At 48.1% G+C, this 13,016-nt stretch overlaps 2 protein-coding genes across 2 annotated transcripts in view; one reads left to right on the top strand and one right to left on the bottom strand.

Annotated features, from left to right (window-relative positions):
• The window catches only part of EMC1 (ER membrane protein complex subunit 1), a 32,561-nt gene extending 27,291 nt beyond the window's left edge, over nucleotides 1-5,270 (bottom strand). The window contains exons 1-6 of the mRNA XM_060258795.1: nucleotides 5,149-5,270; nucleotides 2,606-2,730; nucleotides 2,164-2,229; nucleotides 1,519-1,612; nucleotides 1,301-1,429; nucleotides 655-781 (exon numbers count right to left, since the gene is read on the bottom strand). Coding sequence (XP_060114778.1) covers nucleotides 655-781; nucleotides 1,301-1,429; nucleotides 1,519-1,612; nucleotides 2,164-2,229; nucleotides 2,606-2,730; nucleotides 5,149-5,258 — 651 coding nt within the window. The 5' untranslated portion in view covers nucleotides 5,259-5,270. The remainder of the gene's footprint in view (nucleotides 1-654; nucleotides 782-1,300; nucleotides 1,430-1,518; nucleotides 1,613-2,163; nucleotides 2,230-2,605; nucleotides 2,731-5,148) is intronic.
• On the top strand, nucleotides 5,151-12,472 carry MRTO4 (MRT4 homolog, ribosome maturation factor). Its single transcript, XM_060258796.1, has 8 exons — nucleotides 5,151-5,631; nucleotides 7,080-7,138; nucleotides 7,459-7,562; nucleotides 8,876-8,957; nucleotides 9,049-9,116; nucleotides 9,746-9,897; nucleotides 11,456-11,532; nucleotides 12,181-12,472. Exons 1-8 carry the CDS (start codon nucleotides 5,604-5,606, stop codon nucleotides 12,349-12,351), a joined length of 741 nt encoding a protein of 246 aa, XP_060114779.1. The 5' UTR covers nucleotides 5,151-5,603; the 3' UTR covers nucleotides 12,352-12,472.
• Nucleotides 12,473-13,016: the final 544 nt, after the last annotated feature.

Below are 13,016 nucleotides of genomic sequence, written 5' to 3' on the forward strand. Positions count from 1 at the left end.
CCAGTAAAATGGCTAAAAATTATATGCAGTCTGATCATAAAGGTAAATCACGGTGGGTTCCACAGAATTACTTCCATGAAAGCACATACAAACGTCAGTCTTCACTTGTAGATTGGGGCTCTATGATGCCTCCTGAACAGGGGCTGGACCTTGGGGGAACAACTGAGTGCTCAGTCAGGTGGTGCAGTTGGTATTTTAGGCAGTGCTGCTGAATTAACAGAGAGTCTGTAGAATATGTGGCAGAAACAGCATGCTAATGGCATTGGCTGCTGTGAGTTAGATTTCCTCCCAAAGGAGATGGTCCAGTAGCTGAATGCCTGAACATACACACTGAGAGATGGACATTTATTATTATTTACTTATAATTTGGATCCGTATACTGGCCTTCTTTGAATTCACAGAGCTCAGGGTGGTTACCAACAATGTATACAATTTGAAAATAGTTAATATCAGAATGGCACGAGTTAAGCATACAGTGCGCATTACTGTCCCACAGTAAGTGGGAAAAGCAGAGATGTGAGTGATGACTTCCCCTTTGGAAAAAAGAAGTCTTAACTTGTAGATCCTTAGCTTCATAGTCAGGCTATCTTTCCAAGATACCAATCCAAGCGCCTTCAGTAAAAATGACTGCTCCAAGCCCAGAGCGTGCTCTACCTGTTTTGTAATTTCACCATCTTCAACACTGAAGGCGAGGATGTTCACGTAGCTTTGAGGAGAGACCCCAAGGACGTACACCACACCAGTTCCATAAGAATACACCAGCTGATACTGGACAATCTCGCTGGGAAGAAAACAGGAAGTTAACATAACCATCATCAAGGGCAACTGGAATGATTAAAGGTTTGGAACAGTTTCCCTATGAAGAAAGGTTGAAACGCTTGGGGCTCTTTAGCTTGGAGAAACGTCGACTGCGGGGTGACATGATAGAGGTTTACAAGAACTCGTGGGCATTCAATGAAATTGCTGAGCAGTCAGGTTAGAACAGATAAAAAGAAGTACTTCTTCACCCAAAGGGTGATTAACATGTGGAATTCACTGCCACAGGAGGTAGTGGCGGCTACAAGCATAGCCAGCTTCAAGAGGGGATTGGATAAAAATATGGAGCAGAGGTCCATCAGTGGCTATTAGCCACTCTGTGTGTGTGTGTGTGTGTGTGTGTGTGTGTATTGGCCACTGTGTGATACAGAATGTTGGACTGGATGGGCCATTGGCCTGATCCAACATGGCTTCTCTTACGTTCTTTTTTTCACCGCAACTTTTTTGCTGCTTGAGAAGAGCTCAGCTCATGACTAGACCTCACCTGTCAGGTAACTGCTCCACCCATTTCTGATGGCCATTGGAGAGGTAGTGAAGGGACAGCGCCCCTTTCTTCAAGACCGCCACGTATTTCACCGAGTCCTGCAGTCCCACCAAACTTGCCATCTGAAAACTTACATTAACAAATACATGGCTTAACATCATTTGTGATTACTAATAAACCCCTCAACTATGTTTCTCAGATCCCTGAACCCCCCTCACCTGCCCGTGTCCATGGAGATCTCCCAATTCAAGCCTCCAATGTTGGTCTCCCAGGATCGAAGGATGCGACCCCCATTGGAAACAGTGATGGCATCTGTGTGGGGGTGGGGTGCAAGCACACAAAAGGATGATCAGAAGGCAGGGCCCACAAATACAGCACAGAAAACATCAAGGGAACCACATCTCATCTCCCTGTTTTTTCATCATATTCCAGGACCTTTTAAAATCTGAACTGCACAACTGAGTTGCGTCTCTTAACACAATAACGTATACAAGGCTCAACCACCAGCAACCTACAATGGGGCTTCTCTAGAGTAAAGGAAAGCCAGGAAATACCCACTTCACACCCCATCTTAGCCACAGACTCAGACCTCAAGCCCAACCTTAGCACCCCAATCATTAGAAGGGTGAGGTTTAGTACATAGGCAAACATTATGTCTAAATATATACATAAGTAGCCTACAAGTTTCAAACTGGATTTAAACTGTGATGTCATAAAGCATGCTGTCCCAAACGGCAAGATCCTGCGCATTTACTCAGGTTGGCCAGAAAGATAGAAGCACCATACAGCGAACTGCAGCTGACAAAGAAAAGCATTTTAAGTGATCACAAATAATGCAGCTATGGCCTCAGCCACTTGCTTACCTTGTCCATGAATCAGCATGGTGTCTACCACCCCTTCTGCCGTTCCCTTGTCCACATGGCGCCACACTGGAAAAAGAACCAGGAGTCATTTGAAGCTGCCCTATACAGCGTCAGATCCCTGATCTGTCAGTGGTTAGTCAAGGCAGGGTTTCTTTCCCTCCTCTGTTGCCAGAGTCTAAACCAGGGACCTCCCACATGCAAACTAAATGTTCCGATGCTGACCTTCACAAATATGGAGTAAAGCATTTGGCAGTTGCTCTAGTGAGTTCCGGGAGTCGACCCCATAAACAATTTTATAAACATCCCAAACTGCCTTATATCAATTCAAAAACAGGAAAGATGCTAAAATGTACCTAGCCACAGCCATCTTGTTGGTACACACTGCTAATGTATCCAGGGATTCCTGAGGGAATAAGGAGTCCGCCCTGTCACAGATACTCACAGATTTCTCCTGTCCTGGAATTGAAAGCAGCCATCACATTCTTCTCTGTGGCGACAATAAGTTTCTTGGAGCCCTGGGAGGCTTCCAGGGAAGCAAATTTCAGCTTTCCCACATACTGTTGCCTCCTAATCAAAAAGCAAATCAAAGAATGCCAGCTGTGACAACTCTCCCCGAAGCTGAAGGTGTATGGAGGGGGACACACACACACAACACATTTGCAACCAATATATACAGCCCAATGTAATGAAGGCTTTAAATTTCTAGCTTAACTTGGGAGAGTGATGGCATGTTCAAAGAGAAAAAAAGCTTTTGAGAACATAAATACTGATTCACACCATAGATCTGTCTGGGCTGATGTTCTGTTTCCTACAGTGGCCAGATGCCTCTGTCAAGTCCACAAACATGCCACAAATCAGACAACCTTCACGGGCTAGGCCCAGCATATGAAAACTGGAGGTACAGTCTGTTTTCACAATTAAAGTTTTATTTTAATTTTTAAGAAAAAAGGACCAAAGGAGGCAAAACTGCAGAGTACTCGTATGCAAGCCTTCTCTATCATAGCTCCACACCTACGGAACCAGCTCCCGGAAGAAGTGCGGGCCCTGCGGAACCTTTAACAGTTCCGCAGGGCCTGCAAGACCATCCTTTTTGGGATGGCCTTTACCGATTAAACGACAGAAGGACTCGCCTAAGTGATTTTCGCCATCATGCTTATTGGAAATAGCACCAGAATGTTAATTTTAAAAAATTTAAATTAGACTGTTTTTAAGCTAGATACTGTTTTAAATATTTATTGTATATATTGTATTGGATGTTGTTAGCCACCCTGAGCCTGCTTCGGCGGGGAGGGAGGGATATAAATAAAATGTTGATTGATTGATTGATTGATTGATAAGAAAAACCCTTCGATCAAGGCAAAACATGATCCTTCCCATTTCCAACAGTAGCCAGTTAGATGTTTTTGGGGGAGCTCTTGAGAAGGATACCAATGCGAGAGCCCTCCTCCCGTGGTCCTTTCTCCATTATTCAGAGCTAAGACTGCCTTTGAACAGACAAGCTGCATTTCTCCTAGGGTTTTCAATCCCCTGGTTTGGAGGCCCTCCCCCCACTTCAGGGTCATCAGAAAGCAGTGGGGGAGGGAAATGTCTGCTGGGCACTCCATTATTCCCTACAGAGACCAATTCCCATAGGGTATAATAGAAAATTTATCTGTGGGCAGGGGGGGTGGTAGAAAAAGCACAGCAGGAACTCAGAGCCAGTTTGGTGTAGTGGTTAAGTGTGCAGACTCTTATCTGGGAGAACCGGGTTTGAGTCCCCACTCCTCCACTTGCACCTGCTGGCATGGCCTTGGGTCAGCCATAGCTCTGGCAGAGGTTGTCCTTGAAAGGGCAGCTGCTGTGAGAGCCCTCTCCAGCCCCACCTACCTCACAGGGTGTCTGTTGTGGGGGAGGAAGGTAAAGGAGATTGTGAGCCACTCTGAGATTCTTCGGAGTGGAGGGCGGGATATAAATCCAATATCTTCATCTACCTCACAGGGTGTCTGTTGTGGGGGGGGGGGAGGTAAAGGAGATTGTGAGCCGCTCTGAGACTCTCCAGAGTGGAGGGCGGGATATAAATCCAATATCTTCATCTACCTCACAGGGTGTCTGTTGTGGGGGAGGAAGGGAAAGGAGATTGTGAGCCGCTCTGAGACTCTTCGGAGTGGAGGGCGGGATATAAATCCAAAATCTTCATCTACCTCACAGGGAGTCTGTTGTGGGGGAGGAAGGGAAAGGAGATTGTGAGCTGCTCTGAGACTTTTCGGAGTGGAGGGCGGGATATAAATCCAATATCTTCATCTACCTCACAGGGAGTCTGTTGTGGGGGAGGAAGGTAAAGGAGATTGTGAGCCGCTCTGAGACTCTTCGGAGTGGAGGGTGGGATATAAATCCAATATCTTCTTCTTATCTTTATCTGCATATTAGGCCACACCCTCTGACATCGCCATTGTTACACATAGGGCTTTTTGCCAAAAAAGCCCAGCAGGGATTTATTTGCATATTAGGCCACACTCCCTGACACCAAGCCAGCCGGAACTGTGTTCCTGATTTTTAAAAAAGCCCTATCTGTGGCTCTGGAGGGGCTTTTTTTTTTTTTTAGGTAGAGGCACCAAATTCACAACATAGCATCCGGTGTCCCTTCCCAAAACACCCTCCAAGTTTCAAAAAGATTGGACTGGGGGTCCAATTCTATGAGCCCCCAAAGAAGGTGTTCCTATCCTTCATTATTTCCAATGGAGGGAAGACATTCAAAAAGTGTGCAGTCCCTTTAAATGTGAGGGCCAGAATTCCCTTTGGAGTTGAATTCTGCTTGTCACACCCTTGCCCCTGGCCCCGCCCCCAAAGTCTCCTGGCCCCGCCCCCAAAGTCCCAGATATTTCTTGAATTGGACTCGGCAACCCTAATTTCTCCCTCAGGGCTCAGAGCCCTCAACCCTGGCAGGGCCGCATCTTGTGGCAGAGAGTTCCGCGGGCCGTGCCAAGCAGAGCCAAGCTCTTGACCCACCAGTCAAACTTGCCCACTTGGTCCTCGTAGACGGCGTCGGCCGGGAGGAGCAGCAGCTGCAGCAGCAGCAAGGCCGAGATCCCCCACCGCCGGGACGCCGAGGCCGCCATGACAGCCGCGGCAGCGAGAAGAGGCAGAGCCGCCGGAGGCCTCCCGTATCCCATCAGGCACCGCGGGACCATAGAGACGGCCGATTACTCCCCCCTGGGCTTTTCTTTCAGAGGTGTCTAACTAGACGCCTGACTGTTCTCCAACTGTGGGGCAGAAAAACGACGGGCGAGAGCGTGAGGGCTCCAAGGCCATGCCCTCAGGGATCGTGGGATCTCTCCGTCCCCGAGGAAGCAAGGTTTGGCTCTCGTGGGGTCAGGCATCTCTGCGGCCGCCTCTCCCCGTCCCGTCAGCCCCCGCGGCCGCAGCTGCAGCAGGGAAGGCGGCGGCGCACGTGGGGGAGCGACATGCCCAAGTCCAAGCGGGACAAGAAAGGTGCGCGCGGCGGGAGGAGGTCCGGGTTCTGGCTGGGCTCTCCCGGCCTCTTTGCATTGCTTTTGCCTGCTCAGTAGGGAAGGGCCAGAGCCCAGCAGCGTCTGAAAGACTAGCAGAAGGGGTGGCAGGGCGGGAGCTTCCTGCAGTCACTGCTCCCGCCGTCATTCCGGGAGATCTCCAGACCCCCCCCCCCCGGTTGTGGATTAGGAAGGGCGATGCTGATTCTGTGAATTAGGCAGATCTTGAGAAGGAAGGGCTGCGTCACTGCTTGGTTCTCTTGGCCCTTTGTGACATGCCCAGGGAAATGCTGATTGACACTTCGCGGTCACACAGCAGTTTTTCTCCAGGCCAGTTTGGCAAGGGATCCTGGAGGTTTTTGCCATCTTCTGGGCATGGAGCCTGCAGGGGTCATCGGGATGTGTGGGGAGTATTTTTGAATTTCCTGCATTGTGCCGAGGGTTGGACTAGATGACTGTGGAGGTCCCTCCCAACTCTTATGATTCTGTGAACCCACTCGGATGGTGGGAGGAGGCACAGCCGTGCTCTGCTGTGGACTAAACTGTTTTATTGCTGAGTTATGGTTATTCCCATTGCAGTGGCTCCAGTAAGGCTGAAAGAGAAGGGTTTGCCTAAAGTCACCCAGTGAGGGATTTTAGAGCTGGCATCTTTCCAGTTTGTAGCTCAGTCCCTTAGTCATTATGCAGTGCTTCAGGTCTGTATGTATTGATGCTTCTCCACACTTCTGTGTGCAGTTCCTGTTCTCGTTGCCACTGGACTGGTTAAACTCTGTCTGTGCCTTATTCAGAAGGAAGCCTTACAGTATTTATTGGGGCACTGTGATCTTTGCTGGTCTGTTTGCAGAAAGGGAAAGGACCCTTCACAACCCCAGTTTTCTTATTTGGTACAGGAGAGGGGGGTCCCTTAGGAGACTGTTTTAAACCTCCGTTAGGTGTCCCAGCTGCCAATATTGTAAAAGGGCAACTGATAAACTCTGTAAGTAAATAACAGGATTGCAGCCAGGACTGAGTATAAAGGCAGGCTGTGTTGTGTGCAGGTGTACCTGGGCTTTTTCTGAATCCCTTTGCTCTACTTAAGTTTTCTTAATTAGATCCTGAAATGCACAATAGCTGGAATTGGCTTTTGATGGAGTGCAGAAATGTGGGGAGCATTTGATCTGAACAGCTGTGGTGTATTCTCCAAAGACTTTTGGCAAGGAGGCAGGATGGCATCCATATCCTCAGTACTGAACACAGAGATTAAGCCAAGTGGGGCTAGAGAAGGAATTATGGATGCAAAGAAGTGACCAGAGAGTAGTGGAAAGATGTGACAAGGGAGCACGTAGCAGTAGAGGAACAAGCAAGACAGACAAATACTTTTTTCTCTAATTTCTTTCTTATTTGGTTATGTGCAGCTATCTTGTCAAACTAACTTCATTTTTCTTTCCCCAGTTTCTCTGACAAAGACCACCAAGAAAGGTTTAGAATTTAAACAGAACTTGATAGAAGAGGTAAGTTATGTCATAACCACAGCCATGTATTTTCAATCCAATGTAAAATTGTTTGAAAGGGCAACAATCTTGAAGGAATTCTTATTCTCTTCCATTCTTTGAGAGATCAGAAATTGCCACAGTTGGGCAGGAAGACTGCAAATAAATGTTTTGTTGCAAGTATTTTCATGTAGGAATTATTATTTTGGGGGGTTCTCTGCTTGCAGAATGTACTATCTAATATGAGGGGCCTGACCTTCTCATTGCTCAGAGCCTACCAAAATTGTTTGGTGGAGGGGAATTTAATCTTCAGCTGTAACATCTCATTTCTTTGCCATCAGCTCCGGAAATGTGTGGACACCTACAAATATATCTATATTTTCTCCATTGCCAATGTCAGAAACAACAAACTTAAAGATATCCGCAATGCCTGGAAGCACAGCAGGTGAGGCCTTTTCTCCAACTGTCTGCTAACGTTGAGTTTTTCAGCTGATGGTTTAAAAAGAATGGGGGGGAAATGGGAGCGGGGAGGAGAATGCAACCACACACACTTGAACATATATGAACATATGAAGCTGCCTTATACTGAATCAGACCGTTGGTCTATCAAAGTCAGTCTTGTCTTCTCAGACTGGCAGCGGCTCTCCAGGGTCTCAAGCTGAGGTTTGTCACACTTATTTGCCTGGACCCTTTTTTGGAGATGCCAGGGATTGAACCTGGGACCTTCTACTTCCCAAGCAGATGCTCTACCACTGAGCCACTGTCCCTCCCTCCCACTTGAAAGACTAACATCAGATGCCAAAACAAATTAACCTGATAAGCTATTTATTTATTTAATTTATATTCCACCCTTTCCCAGAACATAAGAGAAGCCCTGTTGGATAGGCCAATGGCCCATTCCAGTCCAACACTCTGTGTCACACAGTGGCCAAAAAAATTATATATATACACACACACACACACACATATATATACACATAGTGGCTAATAGCCTCTGCTCCATATTTTTATCTAACCCCTTCTTGAAGCTGGCTATGCTTGTAGCCGCCACCATCTACTGTGGCAGTGAATTCCACATGTCAATCACCCTTTGGGTGAAGAAGTACTTTGTTCTATCCGTTTTAACCCGACTGCTCAGCAATTTCATCGAATGCCCACGAGTTCTTGTATTATGAGAAAGGGAGAAAAGGACTTCTTTCTCTACTTTCTCCATCCCATGCATAATCTTGTAAACCTGTATCATGTCACCCCGCAGTCGACGTTTCTCCAAGCTAAAGAGCCCCAAGCATTTCAACCTTTTTTCATAGGGAAATTGTTCCAACCCTTTAATCATTCTAGTTGCCCTTTTCTGGACTTTTTCCAATGCTATAATATCCTTTTTGAGGTGCGGTGACCAGAATTGCACACAGTATTCCAAATGAGACCGCACCATCGATTTATACAGGGGCATTATACTGGCTGATTTGTTTTCAATTCCCTTCCTAATAAGCGGGCTCAGGGAGGATAACAACATCATAAAACAACAATTAAAACTTACAATGAAATCAAGCCGTATAATCTATAAGTAAAATTAAATCAAGCAACTTATAATTAAATTAATCAGTTCGTGTTTTAAAATGGCATTTTTGAATTTTAGTGTAAAAATCCAGCTGACTAATTGGATAGAGTATTTTAACTCTCAGAGAACGAAGGTACAGTTAAACTAATTCGTTCCCTGAGCCTCCTTCGCTGCTACATTTGGTTGAGTTTTCCTTGCAGAATCTTCTTTGGAAAGAACAAAGTGATGATGGTAGCCCTGGGGCGGAGCCCGGCTGACGAGTACAAAGAGAATTTGCACCAGGTAAGCCCTAGTGGCACAGTTTCAAGAGGGGAAAAGGTGTCACTGCTCTGGGACATGAGCCCCTAATTCTTCAGGCCTCTCTGTTTTCTAGGTCAGCAAACATCTGCGGGGAGAGGTTGGCCTCCTCTTTTCCAATCGCACCAAAGCGGAAGTCCTTGCGTAAGTGTGTGCAGACATTTTCAAAGCCTGGCCTTCAAACAGTTTGGTGTAGTGGTGAAGTGTGCGGACTCTTATCTGGGAGAACCGGGTTTGATTCCCCACTCCTCCACTTGCAGCTGCTGGAATGGCCTTGGGTCAGCCATAGCTCTGGCAGAGGTTTTCCTTGAAAGACCAGCTGCTATGAAAGCACTCTCAGCCCCACCTACCCACAGGGTGTTTGTTGTGGGGAGGGGGGGGGGAGGTAGAGGAGATTGTGACCACTCTGAGACTCTGAGATTCAGAGTATAGGGCAGGATATAAATCCAAAATCTTAAATCCAAAAACTCAGGGCCTCAGCATCATTTGTCTCTCACTAAGAGGCAATGCTTATTAAGAGAATGAATATGCAAACACTTTCAATGGGGACCAGTGCCACTCACACCAAGTTGGAGAAGAATGTAAACAGAGCCCTGCTTGGTACAGGATTGTCACTCACGTTGTGAGTAAACAGTGTTCCTTGGTCCCCCGTTCACATGTATCCTTCCTGATTCTCCTGTTAATGATCGAAGATCTAGTAATGAGTGTTGCTTGTCCTCATGTCTCAGTCACCCCCTGCTCAAGATGGCCTTTCTCTCTGCTTTTCTCCCCAGCTGGTTTGCAGAGTTTAAAGAGAAGGACTTTGCACGGGCAGGGAACAAGGCAACTTTCACCTTTGGCCTGGATACGGGACCTCTGGAGCAGTTTCCTCACTCCATGGAGCCTCAGTTGCGGCAACTTGGGTTGCCCACAGCCCTGAAAAAAGGTTTGTGATGCATCTTGAGACACGGGGGCAGCATGCAGGGAGGGACCGAGCTCTTACACGAAGCATCCTGCAGTGATAGTGTGTTCCTAAACAGGCCATGTGCGAGGGGAGAGAGTCCCCCGTTCCTCGGGGGTTTGCTCATAACCTGTGGGGCTTTCAGTCGGAGCAAAAAAATGTTCTCTAAACCCTCTGCAGATAAAGGTGCCAGTCCATCCTAAGGGAGAGCCAGTTTGGTGTAGTGGTTAAGTCTGCGGACTCTTATCTGGGAGAACTGGGTTTGATTCCCCCCTCCTCCACTTGCAGCTGCTGGAATGGCCTTGGGTCAGCCATAGTGGTTAAGTGAGCGGCCTCTTATCTGGGAGAACCGGGTTTGATTCCCCACTCCTCCCCTTGCAGCTGCTAGAATGGCTTTGGGTCAGCCATAGTGGTGAAGTGAGCTGACTCTTATCTGGAAGAACCGGATTTGATTCCCCACTCCTCCACTTGCAGCTGCTAGAATGGCCTTGGGTCAGCCATAGTGGTTAAGTGAGCGGCCTCTTATCTGGGAGAACCAGGTTTGATTCCCCACTCCTCTCCTTGCAGCTGCTGGAATGGCCTTGGGTCAGCCGTAGCTCTGGCAGAGGTTGTCCTTAAAAGGGCAGCTGCTGTGAGAGCTCTCTCAGCCCCACCAACCTCACAGGGTGTCTGTTGTGGGGAAGGAAGGTAAAGGAGATTGTGAGCCGCTCTGAGACTCTTTGGAGTGGAGGGCGGGATATAAATCCAATATCTTCTATCTTCTTCTTCCCAGCTGCACTAGTGCCCTTCTTGGCCCTGGGTTTGGGGGCTCAAGATTGCTGAGCTGCAGGGCCTCGGGGTCTGCTGTGTCAGTCCTCCACTCCCCACCAAGGTGTCAGGTCCCCTGCAGAACCTCACCCTGGTGAAATATTACCCAGTGCCCTCTAAAGGTGGAGGGTGCCAAGCATCCAGGGCTTTTTTTTTTTGTAGAAAAAGCCCAGCAGGGACTCCTTTGCCTATAGGCCACACCCCCTGATGCCAAGCCAGCCGGAACTGCATTCCTGCTCAAAAAAAGCCCAGCCAGCATCCGTGAAGGTGAACTCAGCTAGGAGAATCGGGACCATCCGCTTCAGCTCACTTCTGTGCAAGAAACAACCGTGCCAATGCAAACCTGTTCATATGAACACGCGTGAGAGCTGCCTTCTACTGAATCAGAAACTCCCCCCCCCCCTTTGGGCCATCAAAGTCAGTGTTGTCTACTCATACAGGCAGCGGCTCTCCAGAGTCTCGGACAGAGCGAGGTCTTTCACATCATCTCCTACCTGATCCTTTTAACTGGGGATGCTGGGGATTGAACCTGCAACCTCCTGCATGCCAAGCAGAGGCTCTTCCACTGAGCTATGGCCCCTCCTGGGAGATAACACACAGCCACCTTGTCAGAGCTATATCATGTCACAGCGTTGGCCATAATCGCCTACAAGGGGCAGGGGAGAGTAATTCATTCTAGCCTCATGTCAGCTTTCCTCTGTAGTCTGCCAAAGCTGGATCTTTCTGTGTCTTGCAGGAGTGGTAACGTTGATTTCAGACTACGAGGTCTGCAGAGAGGGAGATGTTCTGACCCCTGAACAGGCACGCATCCTGGTAAGTCACCCGTTAAAGGCCTCGAAAGGGCATCTTCCCACCTCTATGGCCTGTAGGCTTTATAGAGTAACAGGGTACAAGTCAGGGGTGTGCAAGGACGGAATAATTCTGGCTTTTTCTTTAGTGTTCTCTGCAGTTTTCTTTAGAAGTCTCTGCAGGCTGTTCCTTGCCTATAAATGAGTGAGGGGGGTGAGGCTTAAAGGGAATGAAGTACAGCCCCAAATAGTTGCCTTTTGCCCCTCCTGACTCAGATCCTTCTTCTGCACAGTGAAGGTGGGAAAAGAGAACAGAACCAAACACCTGTCCTGTTGCAAACCTCCCAAAACAGCCGTGAGCCTGTTTTGACAGGGAGGGCGGGATATAAGTCTCATGAGTCTAAAACATGAGTCTCTTCACCTTCTTCTCTTTCACTGGGAGGCAGTTCTGCATTCAGATCTGCACCAGAACATTCTGGAGTTTAGTTCAGGGTTTTTCTGGAGTTTAGTCCTCAGTGCTACCGAGGTGATCTTGGAGATGGCAGCAGAAGACCCAGAGTAACGATCAGTTTGCACAAAACTAAACTAGGGCCCCGAGCATGGTTTTCACAACAGAAACAGCCCTGGATTGAGAGGCCGCTGAGTGTGTGTGTGACGGATCCTTTGTTTTTAGAAACTCTTTGACTACAAGATGGCCGAGTTCGAGGTGACAATCAGGAGCGTGTGGCATGCTGAGACAGGAGAGTTCGAACAGCTCACAGGACACACTGCAGAGCAGTTGGAAGACGGGGATGAAGGCGATGCTGACTTGGCCGAAGAGAGCGATGAGGAGGCAGGAGACTGAGCGGCCTCTGCAAAAGGGACCGTTGGGAGTTCTTTTGCCACTGGGGTGCAGGACTGAGTTGTCAGCTAAAGACTTTATTTATCTTAAGACAGAAGCTTTTTATAAAAGTGTAAAACCAGTTGATACGGCCCTTGGTCTCTCTGTCTCCTTGCATAAGGGGATGCCAGTACGTCTGGAGTAGTGTAGTTAGTGCTGTGTTAACAGCAGTCCAAAACCTGCCAGGGTCAAACCCCAGTAACCCTGTCTGGAAGCGACAGCATCTTCAGAACCACCTTTTACTCTTCACCAATCCAGTCTTCTGTTCCACAGGTAAGTGAGCAGGGCTCCTTAGACCCACAGAGAGGTGGGAACGGAGTACTGTGTGTCAGGAACGGTGGATGGAGATGCTCCCAACACTAGCCAGGCAAGGGGAGTTTAGACCACTTCCTCTTGATGTTCTCAAACTGGGATGACGGGGAAATGAGGGACAAACGCACACTTTCATTTGCACAGAGAGTTTCAGGAGGTAACTGTGTGGGGTTGGCAGTAGAGAAACAAGTTCAATTCGGAACAAGCTTTTGGGGAAATGAGCTTCCAAGAGACAGCGCTCCCTCCCCACAGAATCTGAATCGTGTTTCAGATCCCAGTTTGTACCAAACAGAGGCAAGATGAATTTTAAAGCTCTG

The sequence above is a fragment of the Heteronotia binoei genome, chromosome 18, assembly GCF_032191835.1.
Source record: "Heteronotia binoei isolate CCM8104 ecotype False Entrance Well chromosome 18, APGP_CSIRO_Hbin_v1, whole genome shotgun sequence".
Lineage (NCBI taxonomy): Eukaryota > Metazoa > Chordata > Lepidosauria > Squamata > Gekkonidae > Heteronotia > Heteronotia binoei.